The 15598-nt window shown below is 49.6% G+C and overlaps 1 protein-coding gene across 1 annotated transcript in view; it reads left to right on the plus strand.

Moving 5' to 3' along the window:
• DDX49 (DEAD-box helicase 49) overlaps positions 1-15598 on the plus strand; it is a 71533-nt gene that overhangs the window by 20850 nt on the left and 35085 nt on the right. Inside the window, exons 6-8 of the mRNA XM_078671336.1 lie at positions 3493-3633; positions 13168-13243; positions 14001-14077. Of these exons, the coding sequence (XP_078527462.1) occupies positions 3493-3633; positions 13168-13243; positions 14001-14077 (294 nt within the window). The remainder of the gene's footprint in view (positions 1-3492; positions 3634-13167; positions 13244-14000; positions 14078-15598) is intronic.

Below are 15598 nucleotides of genomic sequence, written 5' to 3' on the forward strand. Positions count from 1 at the left end.
CCAGGGGACCCCAAACCAGGGGCAGCTAGGAGAGTGGTGATCCCCCAAGTATATAGAGAGTTAATTCTGACCTTAGCACATGACACCCCCCCCCCCCCCCAGCTGGACATTGGGGACAAACCATATCCTGGGACAGGTTGGTTGCCCATTTTTATTGTCCTCTGATGTCTGAAAAAGTGAGAGAGTCTTGTTGCTCCTGTACCACCTGTCAAGCCAATGGCAAGACAGGGGTACAACCAAAGGCCCCCTTAATTCCACTTCCCAGTGGTTGAGACTCCCTTTGAGAGGGTATTAATTGCCATGATAACGGGCCTCCCTGGAAAACTCAGAAGGAACTAGGATGTCCTATCACCTTGCCTCTTGTTTGCATACAGAGAGGTGCCACAGAAGGGGGTTGGTTTCAGCCCCTTTGAACTTCTGTTTGGCCATCCCGTTAGGGGTGCCCTAGGTTTGCTGAGGGAAGGCGGGGAGAAACCTCTCAAAGAGCCCAAACAAGACATAGTGGACTATGTCCTGTGCCTGCGTTCACGCATGGCTGAGTTCATGAAGAGGGCAAACAAACCACTGGAGGCCACACAGGAGCTAATCGGGCACTGTTATGACCAAAGGTCCATGATGTGGACACTGGTGACAGCCTTCCAGTCAAAAACAAAATATACAGACTGTCTGATCATGTCAGAGTATGTATCTAAGCTGAGGTAAGCAATACGCTAGGGGGGATTGAACCCTTTGATAGTCCCTGGGCTAGACACGTGGTAGTGGCTCCCAAACCCCAAAGGTGGAAAACCAGAGATGAGGTTCTATGTGGATTACAGAGGTGTGTCACTAAAACAGATGCAAACCCCATACCAAGAGCAGATGATAAGCTGGGTGCAGCCACTGTTTTGAGTACCTGTGATTTAACATCTGGGCACTGGCAAATTGGACCAGGGAGCAAAGGAGAGATCTGCTTTGTCAACCTCTAAAGGCCAGTTTCATTTCCAAGTGATGCCTTTTGGACTGAAAAATGCAATTACCACTTCTCAAAGTTTGGTGAATCGAGTTCTTTCAGGTCTGGACAACTTTACCTCCGCATATCTGGGTGATATTGCTGTATTTAGTTCCACCATGGAGGACCACCTGGGAAAGTTTTATAGGCCTGCAGCAGGCAGGCCTACATATCAAGGCCAGTAAGCGCCAGATAAGGTAGTGTGCTGTTGTTTATTTGGGCCACCTTGTAGATTTAGGCCAAGTACAACCTCTCCAACCCAAGATCCAGACCTTTTTGGGGGAGGCTTTCAAGACCCAGACCCAAGTCAGGACTTTTCTTGGCTTGCCTGGATACTACAGGAGGTTTGTGAATGGGTATTGGGGTCATTGTGGCCCCACTCACTGAACTCCAAAAAGCAGCTTACGAAGGTCATCTGGACCACAGGATGCCAAAAGACCTCTGACACCCTGCAAGAGGCTGTGTGCTCAGCACCTGTCCTGAAGGCCCCAGACTATGGAAAGGAGTCCATTGTCCAAAAAGATGCTTCTGAGCATGGGATGGGGCAGTGTTGTTACACACAAATGATGAGGGCCAGGATCAACCAGGAGAGCTAGAGTGCTATTGAGAGGGAAGCGTTGCCGTGGCTTGGTCCCTGAATAAGGCAAGACCATACCTGTTTAGGACTCACTTCATGATTCAATCCGACTAGAGGCCTCTCAGATGGCTAATGCAGATGAGAGGAGAGAACCCCAAGTTGTTTAGGTGGTTTATTTGCCTACAGGTTATGGACGTTTCAGCGGAACACCAACCAGGGACTGACCATGCCAATGCAGATGGCTTTTCCAGGTTTTTCTACGTAATCAATCCATCGGGGATTTATAGAGCGCACTACTCGCCTGTAAGGGTCTCGCTTAGACAATGAGAAGTACCGGGGGATAAGTTAGTTGCCCATCTCCTTTCATCTAGGGTGGAGCATGTAGGAAAGAGGTTTTTTGTATAGTCACCCCCCAAATGTTTTGCCCCAATGCTGAGGGTTATGACTTGCTGCCCAGGCCCCAATGCCATTGGTCTCTCTCTAAAACTGATACATGTGAATTGGTAACCCGTACCTATAAGAAAGAGGCTGCAAGCGGGGCTGGGGGACCAGTCCGGCAGAACCCAAAAGGGGGGCTCCACTTTTGGGGGGTCTCAGGGCCACAGAGACACCGTCGGTTTCAATGGACTGAGGCTGGGAGCTTAGGTGCGTAGGTGTTTTGTCCGATGGGTTGTTGAGTTTGAGTCTCCCACAGTTCTCGTGCACCTGCAGAAGAGGAAGAAGAAACACAGCAAGACGCCTTCTGGCATGGAGTTGTCCTCTGGCGAAGTCTCATGGCGTGCAGGTTGCTTGCAACAGCATTGTTGTAGGGCAGCTCCTGAGGTTCCTGGTGTCTCCAAACTTGGTGGGGAGATGGATCATCTGACCCCCTGGAGCACGGTGACCTCTTATTGGGTGGCTGCTGCATCAGTGGACCCGGTGGTCAGCGGATGGGTGTACCAGACGTTGCGGGTGGTGCCTGCAGGTTGCAGAGAAGTGGCTCCTCCACTTCAAGGGAGATGCTGGCTGCCTTCTAAAACTTTTGGAAGATGCACAACTGCGGGACGAGTCAGCTCTGGGTGATTGTCGTGACCGGAGCAGCCAGGCAGGGTTTGGCACAAAGTCGCAGCTATCTTCTATTGTCACTTTCTGTGGCTCTTCTTTGTCCTTCTTCTTTTGGAGTCCGTCCATTCTGACTTCCTAGTGTCACTGGGTCACTGGGCCACCTAAATACTGAATTTAGGGGCGTTAAGGGGTGTGAAGGGTAGTAGCCAAGGTACTTATAGGTAGGCTCATGCCTCAAATCTGACAGCTGTCATTTTCTACTGTCAAATTTCATAACATATGAAGTACTTATCCGATTATGAAGTTCCTGGTGTTACAAATTATATAAATACATATATGATTTCTCTAAATTGGTCTCAAGTGTGTGTCTCATGTCTTTTCTGTGTGTACAACAAATGCTCAACACTACCCTCTGATAAGCCTAAAGTGCATGCTGTACCTCATCTTGGTACACTACATAAAAAGCCAGCTTCCTGTTGTTTGTTTTTGTCATTTCCTATTTCGAGCAGCACAAGAAACGAAATTTAAGTTATCCATCTTACTTTCACTTTTCTGAATGAAGAGTGAGCCATAAAGAAGGTGAAAAATTATATTTGTATTGAACGATTTGCTGCTGATATTCAACTAAAACTGTTTTTTGTTTCATGGTTTAGTAAGTAGTCAGGCTTGCGGCCGCTTGAGCCATTATGTGTCCTGCTTCTTCCTTTACCATTTAAAACTTTATTTTGGATTTGGGACCAATAATAATAATAATAATAACTTGTCACAATGTAGCCTGTAGCACATCGGCTCCAAGAAGACAATGTGGTGTTTTGTGTCCAGTGCGCAGTGGTGAGTACATTGTGAGTGTGTTTAAATACCTCCTGCCTGTCTCTCTTACCAGAGTCCGGACTGTGGATGAACTGGACCAGCGATACATCCTGGTGCCGGAGAAGGTGAAAGATGCGTACCTCATCCAGTTGATTCAGAAATTTCAAGATGAGCACGAAGACTGGTCAATTATGATCTTCACCAATACCTGCAAGTGAGTTTTTGCAACCTCGGTGAGACATTTCGGGACTCATGTGGTCTTATGTTTCCTTTTGGGCTATAAAAAGGTGTCATGGCCCTACAAAGGGATGGGAAGTTGAGCTATGTTTGCTTGCATGAGAGTTGAAAGGAACATTTGTATTGGTGAGCAAAAAGTGGGGGGACTGTAACCAATTGGCTTCTTACCCCTGGGGTCACTACGAACATGACCACTTCCTACGGGGGAGTGAACATAACCCTGTCCCAGAGTTCGTAATTCAACCAAAAACAAGGCAGTGGAACCCTTCTTTTGTGGAGCACATTATGCAGCCCAACTTATGGGTGTGACTGGCCAGGTAGTGCAACATACCTACTTGCATTGCTAATTTATAGCCTGTCCTGGTGCCAAATGGGCCAGAGTGCAGGGGGTGGCATCTCCCAGGTCGGGGGGAAGCCGCGGTTGCAGATCAAAGGTGGCAGGGGATTTGAAGTCCCTGGACTTGGAATGCAGATTCACTTATCCTGCTGGAGGAGGTGTGAACACCTTCCTCTGAATGAAGCATTGTTTCCAGACCTCAGGTGCGGGCTCTTACTTCCAGGGGGTCAGAAACCTGTCTGTGGTGGCAGGCTGGTTGGTAATAGTCAGCCAGCACACTAGAGGTTTCAATAAAGGTATCATGTAGCTGGGGAACTCGTAGTGGACCAGAGCCCAGTACATATACTGAAGATGGCTTCCCTGTTGACTTGTATCATCCAGCAATTGAACTAGACAGAACAGGGGCATAGCTGCTCACGCAGATATGCCCTCACATGTAATACAATGCTCCCTGCGTTAGGACTACAAGGCCTGCTGTAGGGGTGACTTACATATATTACATGCAGTGACTTTGGCATGGCACACAGCGAGTGTAGCCAAGACGAGATGTTTGATACCAAACACCATAGGTTTCAGTGAAGCCATCATGTAGCTGGTTAACTTGTAATGACCAGTGCCCTTTACAAGCCTTCAAGATGGCTTCCTTGATCACTTGCAATGTCTAGTAATCATACTGGACATCAGAGGGGGGGGGGGATCTGCTGTTGCAGACATGTCCTCGCATGTAATATAATGCACCCTGCCATGGGGGTCTAAGACCTGCTGTAGGGGTGACCTACATATGCTACATGCAGTATCTTTGGGAATGGCACACAGGGAGTGTGCCATGTTGTGTTTTCGAAAATGACTTGCACCATTTTATGCAGCCTGCAATGGTAGTGTGTGTGCAGTATTTGTGGGAATCCCTTTGGCCAAGGAATGCCCTGACGTGGGTCTGGGTTGTTGGAGCCTCCCAGTCCAGAATAGTCTGGATCTTGGGCTGTAAGGATTGAACTTGGCCTCCACCTACAAGGTGGCCCAAGTATACAACTGAACCCTGCCCAATCTGGCATCTCGCTGACTTCAGCTCTGATGCTTTCTTTGACTTGGTCAGACTGCCTGTATATTCTGTTTTTGACAGGTAGGCTTACCGCAGTGTCCATATCATGTGTACACCAGGTTGTCTGACCAGGGGTCAAAGAAAAGAGCCTAACATACTGTCTGCAGTCAGTCTGCTGTTGGGCAGTGAGGGTGTCTGAGAAGACAACTCCTTCAACAGACCCATCTTGGGGGTTCTTGAAGAGGTGGTCAGGGAGAGGTCCGCTTTCTTCTTCCCGATCCCCATCTGTGACCATCAACACGGTCACATCAGCCCTGTCATTGAGTTTTAGGCGGTTCACATGGATAGCCCTCTTGGAAGTGTCAAGGTCCACCAGCTAGGTGACCTCCTTGTTCTTTCTAGGATAGGGCCAAGTCCGCTCCACTTGTCCTGTAGGACCCTAGGTGCCCATATCTTCTGTCCTGGTTGGAACTTCACCAGTGCAGGCTTTTGGTCAAACCAGTGCTTCTGGAGATCCTTGCTTGCCTCAAAGTTTTTATTGGCTTTTGCCATGTACTCGGTCATCTTGGAACTAAGGTCTACTATGTCGAGTTTGGATTCTTTGAGTTGCCTCTCCCACCCTTCCCTTCCCTTACCAGACTTAGTGGACCTTTCACAAGATGGCCAACCGAAAGCTGAAGGGGACTGAACCCCATTCTTTTCCAATTCACCTCTCTGTAAGCAAAAAAAAAAACGGCATGGCAAAAGGCTAATTTCCTTCTGAGTTTTTCAGGGAGTCTCATGATCATACCTCTCATGGTATCGTTGAATCTCTCAAACAGACCATTGGTTTGTGGGTGATATGGGGTGGTAAACTTCTACGTCAACCCACACTCAGCCCATATGGCAGGTCTAATTGCCACAAAGAACGCTGTTTTCAAGGTGAGAATCCTGAGGGGACAATTGTGTAGAGACTTGAAAGGAGCGCACAGCAAAAACATTAAAACCAAATTAAGGTTTTACTGAGGCATAAGGAATGGTGAAGGAGGGAAGAGATAAGAATGACCCTTAAGGAACCTATGTACTATAAAGTATAAGGAACGTGAACAAAGAGGGTTGATATGGCAACCGTATGAAAACAGAAATGGTAGAAAGATAGCCCTTAAGAGTGCCCAGAGAAAAGTCCTACTGGCCAAGAGAAATACTGAAAAGCAGTACTTCATAAGGTGGATCAATGGATCAACTTATTTTTCAGCACACCATCCCACACATTTGTTCCAACGGCAGGTGTACACTGTTTTGGTGGAGGAACGCCCCCCCTGCCAAGATGACGTTACAGACTTCGGGAGGTAGGTCGAAAGCTGTCGACTGTTGCTGCTCAATCTCCACACAAGAAGGCAGAGAGTGGGAAGGTTTGGGTGGAGAACCCTTCCCTGTTGCTGCGACTGAAGATCTGCGCGAAGGGGAAGCCTGATCGGAGGATTGATGGCCATGCTCAGAAGCTCGGGATACCAGACTCTCCACGCCCAGTCCGGAGCCAAAAGGATGACTTGGGCCCAGTTGTTCTTGATCTTCTTGAGAACGCTGGGTAGGAGTGGTATAGGCGGAAAGGCGTACAGGAGGCCTGACCTCCACTCGAGACGAAAAGCTTCTCTGAGAGTGCCACAGTGTTAACTCTAGCACGCAAAACAGCTGACATTACTCTTTCTCTGCAGTGGTGAACAGATTTAACCAAGGCTCTCCCAACTGCTGAAAGAGTCAGTTCACCACCTCCGGATGGAGACGCCATTCGTGATCCGCTAGGCACTGTCGGCTGAGTTTGTCAGCCCTGGTGTTAAGAGATTCTGCCAGATGTTGAACCACCAGAGATATGCCCTGTTGTTCCAGCCATATCCAGTGACGCAGGGCCTCTTGACAAAGGGTCCACAACCCCACCCCATCCTGCAGTCCAACCCTACCATCCAATATCCTGGATCCAGGGCAGAAAAGACCTGAGCCAACATGAGCATTTTGAATTTTTCCTTCTTGAGGAAGAGATTGAGAGTTCGGAGATCGAAGATAGGACGAAGACCCTTGTCGTTTTTGGGATCCATAAATTAGCAGGAATAAAAACCACAGCCTACTTCTGGCACTGGAGCCCTATCTATGGCTCCCTTGGCCAAGAGAGCTGTGACCTCCTCGCAGAGAAGGGACAGGTGATCCTCCATCAGCCTATTGCGAGATGGTGGCATGGGGGAGGGGGTAGTCTAGAAGGGGAGAGACAATCAGCAAAATCCATCTGTGCAGTGTTATGGACTGCCAGTGGGACGGGTGATGGTGAATCCTGCCGCTTACTGGGTGCCCATGCTGGTAGAGGGGCAGACTAGGAGGGTTTTGGAGGCTGTTGTAGGAGGGGGGCTGTGGACTGCTGGCCACCTGACCCACGAGGTCTATGGGTATTGTGCCCTCAGTCACTCGGATACTGGGGAAACTGGGCGGTGCGGCGTGGTGGCTGGGTGGAAATTGGCATGGCTGGAAGCCCCTTCCATACCCACGAAAGGAGCGGAAGGCAAATTGAGGTGGGCGTGGGGCTGCAGGGAGACCTAAGGACCTGGATGTAGCGATGTAGCATGAGAATCCTTAAAGCGCTAGATCACCAAATCTGCCTGACCCCTGAAGAGACGAGTGCCATTGAAGGGCGTGTCCATAAGGGAAGCTTGGCCATCCCCCGAAAAGCCAGGCATCGTCAGCCAGTCTTAGCACCTAAGAGCCACTGTTTTGGAAACCGCTCTGCCTAGTTAGTCGGTGATGTAAAGTCTGCATTGTTAAGTGTACTTGCCCGTGCTTCTTCCATCTGTGACAACTTGGGAGAGTACAGTGCTGGCCTTCTCCAGGACCTGTGGGAACACTTGCGCAACCGTATCCCACAAAGTGTGGGAATAACAGCCCAAAAGGCATGCGTTGTTCATGGACCCCAGTGCCAGGCTGGCAGAAGAAAAAGCGCCTTAGGAGGTGCAGGCTTGGACCACAAAGCTCCCAGGGGTGGAGTGTTGCATGAGGAAGTTTGGGTTCCCAGGTGCAGGCGATGGTGGCGCGCAATCATCCTATTCAGAGGAACACCAGTGTTGGGTTTGGACCAGGTACCCAACAGGACGTCCGTGAGGTCATCACTAAATGTCCGCAAGGGTTCCAGAATGGAGACTCCCATTTGTAGCACCTCTTCAAGAGATTAGTCTTGACTGTCATCGAGGTTGGCATAAAGTCAAGGACCTCAGCCCACCTCTGCACCACCATTGTGTAAGAAGCTTCCTACTCCATAGCCATAGTAGGAGAAGAAAGCAGACCAGCATCTGGAGAAGTATCCAGGCCACTGGCCTCACCCTGGTCCTCACACTAGTCCACACTCTACTCTTCTTCATAGGGCTGATATTCTAAAGGATCCAGAGACCCCTCCCAGTCTTCCCCAAGGCCACGAACATAAGGGTCAGTGTTAGACGGCGACCCGGAGGGTCGGCCAAATACTGGGGGAGAGGCCTCCGATGAGGGCCGTCTCCGGCGATCGTACAGACAAGTCACTTCCCTCCCCACAGATAGACACCACACAAGGATGAGATCAACACTCTTTATATAGGGTTCTTGCGGCAAGGTTATCAGCGGTACAGGAGATTTAGGACTCGAGGGTCCTCCCAATTCTAGTCTCTGTAGGGAAAGGGGGTAGCGGGACAGTCTTGGTACCGGAACGGTACAGGGGGTGGCAGGAGGGAAGCTCACAATCCTCGAGCTTAGGAGTCTGCAAGGTCGGGCCGCGGCAGCGGCAGCCGGCTAGGAGGAAGGTCTACAACGAAGGGGCCGCGACAGCGCCAGCAGGCCGAGGCGATGGTTCAAATGGCAGAGGGCCGCGGCAGCGCCAGCAGGCCAAGATGATGGTTCCCGTTGCAGAGGGCCGCGGCAGCGCCAGCAGGCCAAGATGATGGTTCACTTTGCCGAGGGCCGCGGCAGCGCCAGCAGGCCAAGATGATGGTTCACGTTACAGAGGGCCGCGGCAGCGCCAGCAGGCCAAGATGATGGTTCTCGTTGCAGAGGGCCGCGGCAGCGCCAGCAGGCCAAGATGATGGTTTCACGAGGCGGAGGGCCGCGGCAGCGCCAGCAGGCCAAGATGATGGTTTCACGAGGCGGAGGGCCGCGGCAGCGCCAGCAGGCCAAGACGAAGGTTTCACAGGGCAGGGCTGCGGCAGCGCCAGCCGTCCGTCAAGGATGAGTTCTTCTCGGTGTCTCTCGACTCCAGGATACAACTGCCTTCCTGGTCTGGGGCTGCCCCAGTTATAGGTCTGGGCCCCTTTGATGTCCGGACCCTCGCGCCTGGAGGTCGGGCGGTCCGGAATGAGGGAGTCCCGACACCCAGCAGGGGGGTGGAGCCAGCGCCCAGGGAGGCCGGGGGTGATCGACACCTGGCGGAGGAGAGCCGTTGACGCCTCCTTCTTTCATTGACCTGCCAAGTGGTCTCTTTACCTCCTGTGTGGAGGTTGGTGCTTCGATGTCGGGACCTGGCCAGGCCCAGGGTTGGGGTCGAGTCGAGGCCACGTGGCCTCGTGCTGTAGTGTCCAAAGATGGCTGCCGGGCCGGGGCCATGGTGCTGACGGGGACCAGGGCCAGCCGGTACGGGAGGGTTCAGGGGCTGGAGTCCCGTTGTGGACGGGTTGTGGGTTACCTCGGGGGGTTGCCGGGGTGGCTCTTGCTGGGGATTCAGGGAGAGCCGGGGTCCGGGCCCTGTTGTGCGGAGGGGGGACGGCCCGGCTACGAGGCCTGTCCAACAGTCAGGCTTTAATCTATGAGGCAAGGCTCCTGCCAGCATCTGAGTCCGCTTTGAGCAACTCTCATCCGGCTCCATGTTGTGGATGACAATGGGGATGGCGCTGCCGGGAGCAACAGCTTTGGTGGCGGGGAAGGTCGAGATGGCATGACTGGTGTCTGTCCAGCTCCAGGAATAAATCCCAGGGGCCCCACCGGAGCCAGATGGGGCCCCTTCCTGACTCCGCAGGGCCCAAAGACACATCAACAGGATTGGGCCGCCCTAGTATGAGGCACATGGCCTCATAGAACTCCTTTAGTTGGGCTGGGGTCGCCCTGGCCTTTCGAAATTTGTGAGGCGCAGAGTTGGCCCAGGTGCAGGTTCCCGGGAGCTAGGCCTAGAATGCCGTGGTTCCCTTGACTCCTCAGCCGGCGGACGAGGAGAAAGCGAAGAATGATTCGACTTCTTGCTCTTCTATTTGTGCCTCCTATTTATTTATTTATTTATTTATTTATTTATTTATTAGTATTTATAAAGCGCAGCATATACCCTAGGGTGTCTTGGCGCTGATAAATTTGCCAGCTTGATGTTGAGTAAGCTGCCATGCTCAGACCTCTGTTCTATACCTTGATCTTATTTATTGAACAGCCAGGTTTTCAGTTTTTTGCGGAATTGGAGTAGTGTGGGACATGCTCTGATGTCCTGGGGTAGAGTATTCCAGAGCTTGGAAGCTGCTACCACAAACCGTCGGTCTCCCCACATCACTGTTCTGGTGCGCGGTACCGTTAGTTGGTTGCTGTTGGTAGAGCGCAACTGGCGTATAGGTTGGTAAGGACATAGGTGGTCTTGAAGAAACTGCGGGCCCTGTTTATTTAGTGCCTTGTAAACAATGCACTGTGATTTAAATCTGGCTCTGTTCTGAATCGTCAGCCAGTGTAGTTTTGGAATAGCATCAGAGAGTGGGGCAAACGTAGGAATTCCCAGAATAAGACGTGCTGCCGCATTCTGTATGGTCTGCAGTTTTTTTATAACTCTAACTTGGGCGTTAATAAAAAGCCCATTGCAATAGTCTAGGGATGTCAAGACTAATGAGCTCACCAGAGTTTTGATGGCAGTAGTAGGGAGATAAGGACTTATTTTCCGGATCATGCGTAGTTTATAATGGGCTGTTGAGGCCACTTTGCTAGCATGATCCATGAAATTTAGATGGTCATCAAAAAGTATTCCTAGGTTTCTTACTTTGGTCACCGGATTGGGGGGAGCACCAAAAATTTGGGGCCACCACGAGGCGGGCCATTCTGGTGAGAGTTGTCCAAAAATCATTACCTCGGTTTTCTCCGAGTTAAGTTTTAGGCAGTTCACTGCCATCCACTCGCCTATTTCCGTCAAACCTCTCTGGAATCTTTTAGCTACCTCTTCTCCATCACCTCTTATTGCCATCACCAATTGAGTGTCATCCGCGTAGGAGGTTAGGCTCATCCCATGGGCTTTGATGACATTGGCCAGGTCCGACACATAGATATTAAAAAGTGTCGGACTCAGGGATGAGCCTTGAGGTACCCCACACGGTTGTGACAACTTAGCGGATTGGTAAGGGCCTAGAGTGACGGCCTGCGTTCTCTCAGAGAGAAATGAAGCGAGAAGAGCTCTAGCCGTGGACGAGATGCCCATTTTTCCGACACGGTCGACCAAAGTACTATGGTCGACCGTGTCGAAAGCTGCTGAAAGGTCCAGCAGTACCAACACCGCTGTACCGCCTTGATCTCTTATTATTCTTACATCTTCAGATGCTTTAATAAGGGCGGTTTCAGTCCCATGGTATTTCCGGAAACCATACTGAGTGTCGTCCAACTTTTTATGGGTTTCTATATACTCAGTCAGTTGTATGTTCATGGCCTTTTCCACCACCTTGGCCATGAACGGGAGACTGGCAATGGGTCGATAGTTCTTTAATTCTAGCTTATCGGCTCCAGGTTTTTTTAACTGTGGTTTGAGCAGTGTGGTTTTTAGGTTAAGTGGATATATCCCTGATTGCAGGATGGAGTTACAGACTTGTGTCAGGACTGGTATGATCGAGTCCATCACCGGTAAGAGCGCTGACAATGGACAAGGATCCAGCTTGGATCCAGCTTTAATTGTCGATACAATTTTTAATACCTGATCTTCTGTAAGTGGTGTGAACTTCGAATGGGAGGAAGAGGAATTCAGACTCCATGAACAATCCTGAGACCTTCTCGTCGCCCGCGATCTTAAGTACCGCTGAGTCACATGCCAGGCCACTAGCAGCTCCAGGAACCTCTCCCTCCAAGCCTTCGAGGCCATGGCCTGGCCATCGGAGCACAACTTGGTGTCCTGTTCGCGCTCCAGGTACCACAAATGGACAAGCTGTGGGTCCATCACCGACATCGGTCAGTGACAGGCACCACAGGGCTTAAAACCTGGCTTGCATGAAGACATCTCGACACACCAGGAGGTAAAGCTCAAAACCAGTAGACAAAACATAGAAAAAAGCCTTTTTAAAAACGATAGAGGGGTAGCTCTTCTCCTCCCTTCCCTTCCCCTCCTCCCTTCCCTTCCCTTCCCTTCCCCTCTGCCCCTCCCTTCCCCTCTGCCCCTCCCTTCCCCTCTGCCCCTCCCTTCCCCTCTGCCCCGCCCTTCCCCTCTGCCCCTCCCTTCCCCTCTGCCCCTCCCTTCCCCTCTTCCCCTCCCTTCCCCTCCCCTCTTCCCCTCCCTTCCCTCTCTTCCCCTCCCTTCCCTCTCTTCCCCTCCCTTCCCCTCCCCTCTTCCCCTCCCTTCCCTCTCTTCCCCTCCCTTCCCTCTCTTCCCCTCCCTTCCCCTCTTCCCCTCCCTTCCCCTCTTCCCCTCCCTTCCCCTCTTCCCCTCCCTTCCCCTCTCCCCTCTTCCCTTCCCTCCCTTCGCCTCTTCCCCTCTGAAATAAACTATGCTCCATGAGAGGTACGAGCACAAGATGGACGGGCTGAAACAGGAAACAATATCAATTAGAACGCAAACAAATAAAAGTGACAGTAAAGGCAACCAGTGGTAACCAATGAGCAGGCTGCAAGCTCATGTATGTTCTTGGTAAGTCCACAATTTGTCTTTCAGAACCAGGCATCTTGTGCTGTCGGCCGGCTCAACCTAATGACAGTAATGTACAGAATTCTTATTTGTCACAATAATTGCCAGATTCACAGGCTGTATTGAAATTCATAGTTTTTGTGTCTTGCTTGTCTTTCAGACATTTTTGTTGTTTCACTTTTGATTTTGAAATTTCATCCTGGATTCAAGTGGGGACCCAAGCTTTGTTATGTGCATGAAAGAAGTTGGAATTTAGAGATCGTGGCAAGGCCAATGTTATTTAAAAGATTTCATTTCATTTGTTTTTCAGGAACTGCCAGATAATAAACATGATGCTGCGAGAGTTCAACTTCCCGTCTATTGCCCTGCACTCCATGATGAAACAGGTCGGTGGAAGGAAGAGACTGCAGGAGGTTCTGGGCTCAGATGTAGGAAGGCAAAGCTGATGACGAACGACGAGGAATCTACTGCCGCAGGGTCCCTCGAAAGAAGTAGCCATTAGGACATATGATTGATAGTCTAATGCTTGCACTGGAACATGCCATAACCCAGGCCACAAGCTATGTCTGAACAGATGCCTCCCAGATTAGGATGAGGTGTGCCCCTTTGGTGTTGGATGGTAGTGTTTCTTGAGGTCTTGCCCCCAAGAGGGAGATGTGCCCTTTCAGTGTTATATGGCAGAGTTACTTGATGCCTTGTTACTAACTGGTGTTAGTTTATTCAGACGAGAGACTTGTGCAGCCCAGGAGTTTATTCAGAGGAGAGACTTGTGCAGCCCAGGAGTTTATTCAGAGGGGAGACTTGTGCAGCCCAGGTTCAGCAAAGTTTCTACTGAGAGTGAATTCTGCCTGTTAAGGCGTCCGCATCATTGTCTGCCTTTAATGTGTTTACGACAGGCTGGAGGGGTGGTGTCAAACAGAGCGTCCACAACTGGGTCCACTGTCTGTAGAAGGGATAATATGTTCTGTAAAAGTGCAGGGATATTGGTATGGGTTATTCTGATCTTACATTTATGCACAAGATATTTTGGGGATGCAAACCAGGTGGTTTGTCATATTTTATTTGATAATTCTTTATCGGCTAAAGTAGTGAAAACACATTTTGCAATGTCAGGAATCAAGGTATCTTTTTTTCTCTCCACAGAAACAGAGATTTGCAGCATTATCAAAGTTTAAATCGAGTATTTTCAAGATTCTGATAGCCACAGATGTGGCCTCCAGGTAGGAGAGGGAGAACCGACCATGTCCGTACAAAAGCATAAGAGAGTGCATGTGCTTTTTTGTATGGGAGACCAATGTTCTTCTTAATTTGTAAAGATCTTCAATTCTCATAGTGACATCACCCTGATGGCTTACTTGTTTGAGTTGCTGTGCATTGTGTCCCCTTATTGTGTTATGTTTCTCCATCCCATGGTCTGTCTTTTCCTTTGCCCGTAGATATATATTCATGCTGTCTTCCATTGTTGATGTCCTTGTCTCCTTGTATCCATGTCATTGTTTTCTTGCCATGTCTCTGTCTCCATTTTTTTTAAAGATATCTTTATTGGCATTTTGTCATTGTACATTATATTGCATAGCGAATGAGTGACATTTCTTGTTACATTTTCGATGGGCACATAATATGCAGTATTCGTCAACCATGTATGATGGAGGGGGATGGTATAGATGTATAAAAAGATATCGATAAAAAGGGCCAATTCCATTGGCCAGTGACCCCTCCCCTCCCCTGGCCCTTGAGCGTCGGCAGTTCTTTACAACTTATGATTTCTTCCTTATTAGATACTGTAATATGTTTAGTTCCCTATTCATAATTAAACAAGAAGAATCCTACTACCTGTGTAAAAGGGAAAAGGAGGGGGGAACACTCAGTGTTGTGTAAAATACCCCTCACACACCAACAGGCCCCTTGGTGTCATGCTTCATCATCGGGGTCTTCGCACCCCGCTAAGGGGATGCGGCACGCTTCGACCTGCGACTACGCGGGAGCGTTGACAATTCAGACTATGTGTGGTGTGTGTTGAGTGCAAGTGAAAGGTTTGGATGTGAGTGGGAGGTGTAGTGATAAGTTTAAAAAGTACCTGGCTAGTGGGTGAAATAAAAACTTTATTAAATACCCCTGGCTGGTGCTGTTAAAAAAAGTGCAAAAGAACGAGGTTTTCGGTCCTAATTAGGGACAGAACCTCTGGTGTGCGTCGACATGTTTCGGTACGGGTGTACCTTCTTCAGGACGGGGCACAACTCCCAACCCTACTCACGTTTTTCTAAAGAAAATGGGTTTTATTTTGTTTTTTAAAAAAGTGATTACACTCATTAAAGACGGCTACAATGTGCCTACAGCGGTTCTCTGGTACATGTAATTACATGTCCTGAAAAAAGAAAAAACCATTAGGTTTGGTTACCATATAGGGTTGGCTCAGACAGGTGCAGTCACCTGGAGCCCCAAACAGTTCATTAAACCTGTAAAGGAAAAAAGGACATACAAAACACAACACATACAAACATATAAGGCACACTAAGGGTTTTTTGTTTTTTTGTTTTTTGACATACTTGTGGTCTTGGTTGGCTATTACCTCATGAGCAAGTCCTGGGCATCAAGGTAGGTAGGTGGATCCACAATCTATAAGAATAGAGGAGTGGATTCAGTGTTGTTGTTTTTACTCACTTTTTAACTCCTTCTGAGGCCCGGTTTTGTTTAGAAAAGTACTCACGAAATCCGCCTATATTGGCCTCCTTCTACCACCT

Source organism: Lissotriton helveticus, chromosome 12 (assembly GCF_964261635.1).
Source record: "Lissotriton helveticus chromosome 12, aLisHel1.1, whole genome shotgun sequence".
NCBI classification, from domain to species: Eukaryota; Metazoa; Chordata; class Amphibia; order Caudata; family Salamandridae; genus Lissotriton; species Lissotriton helveticus.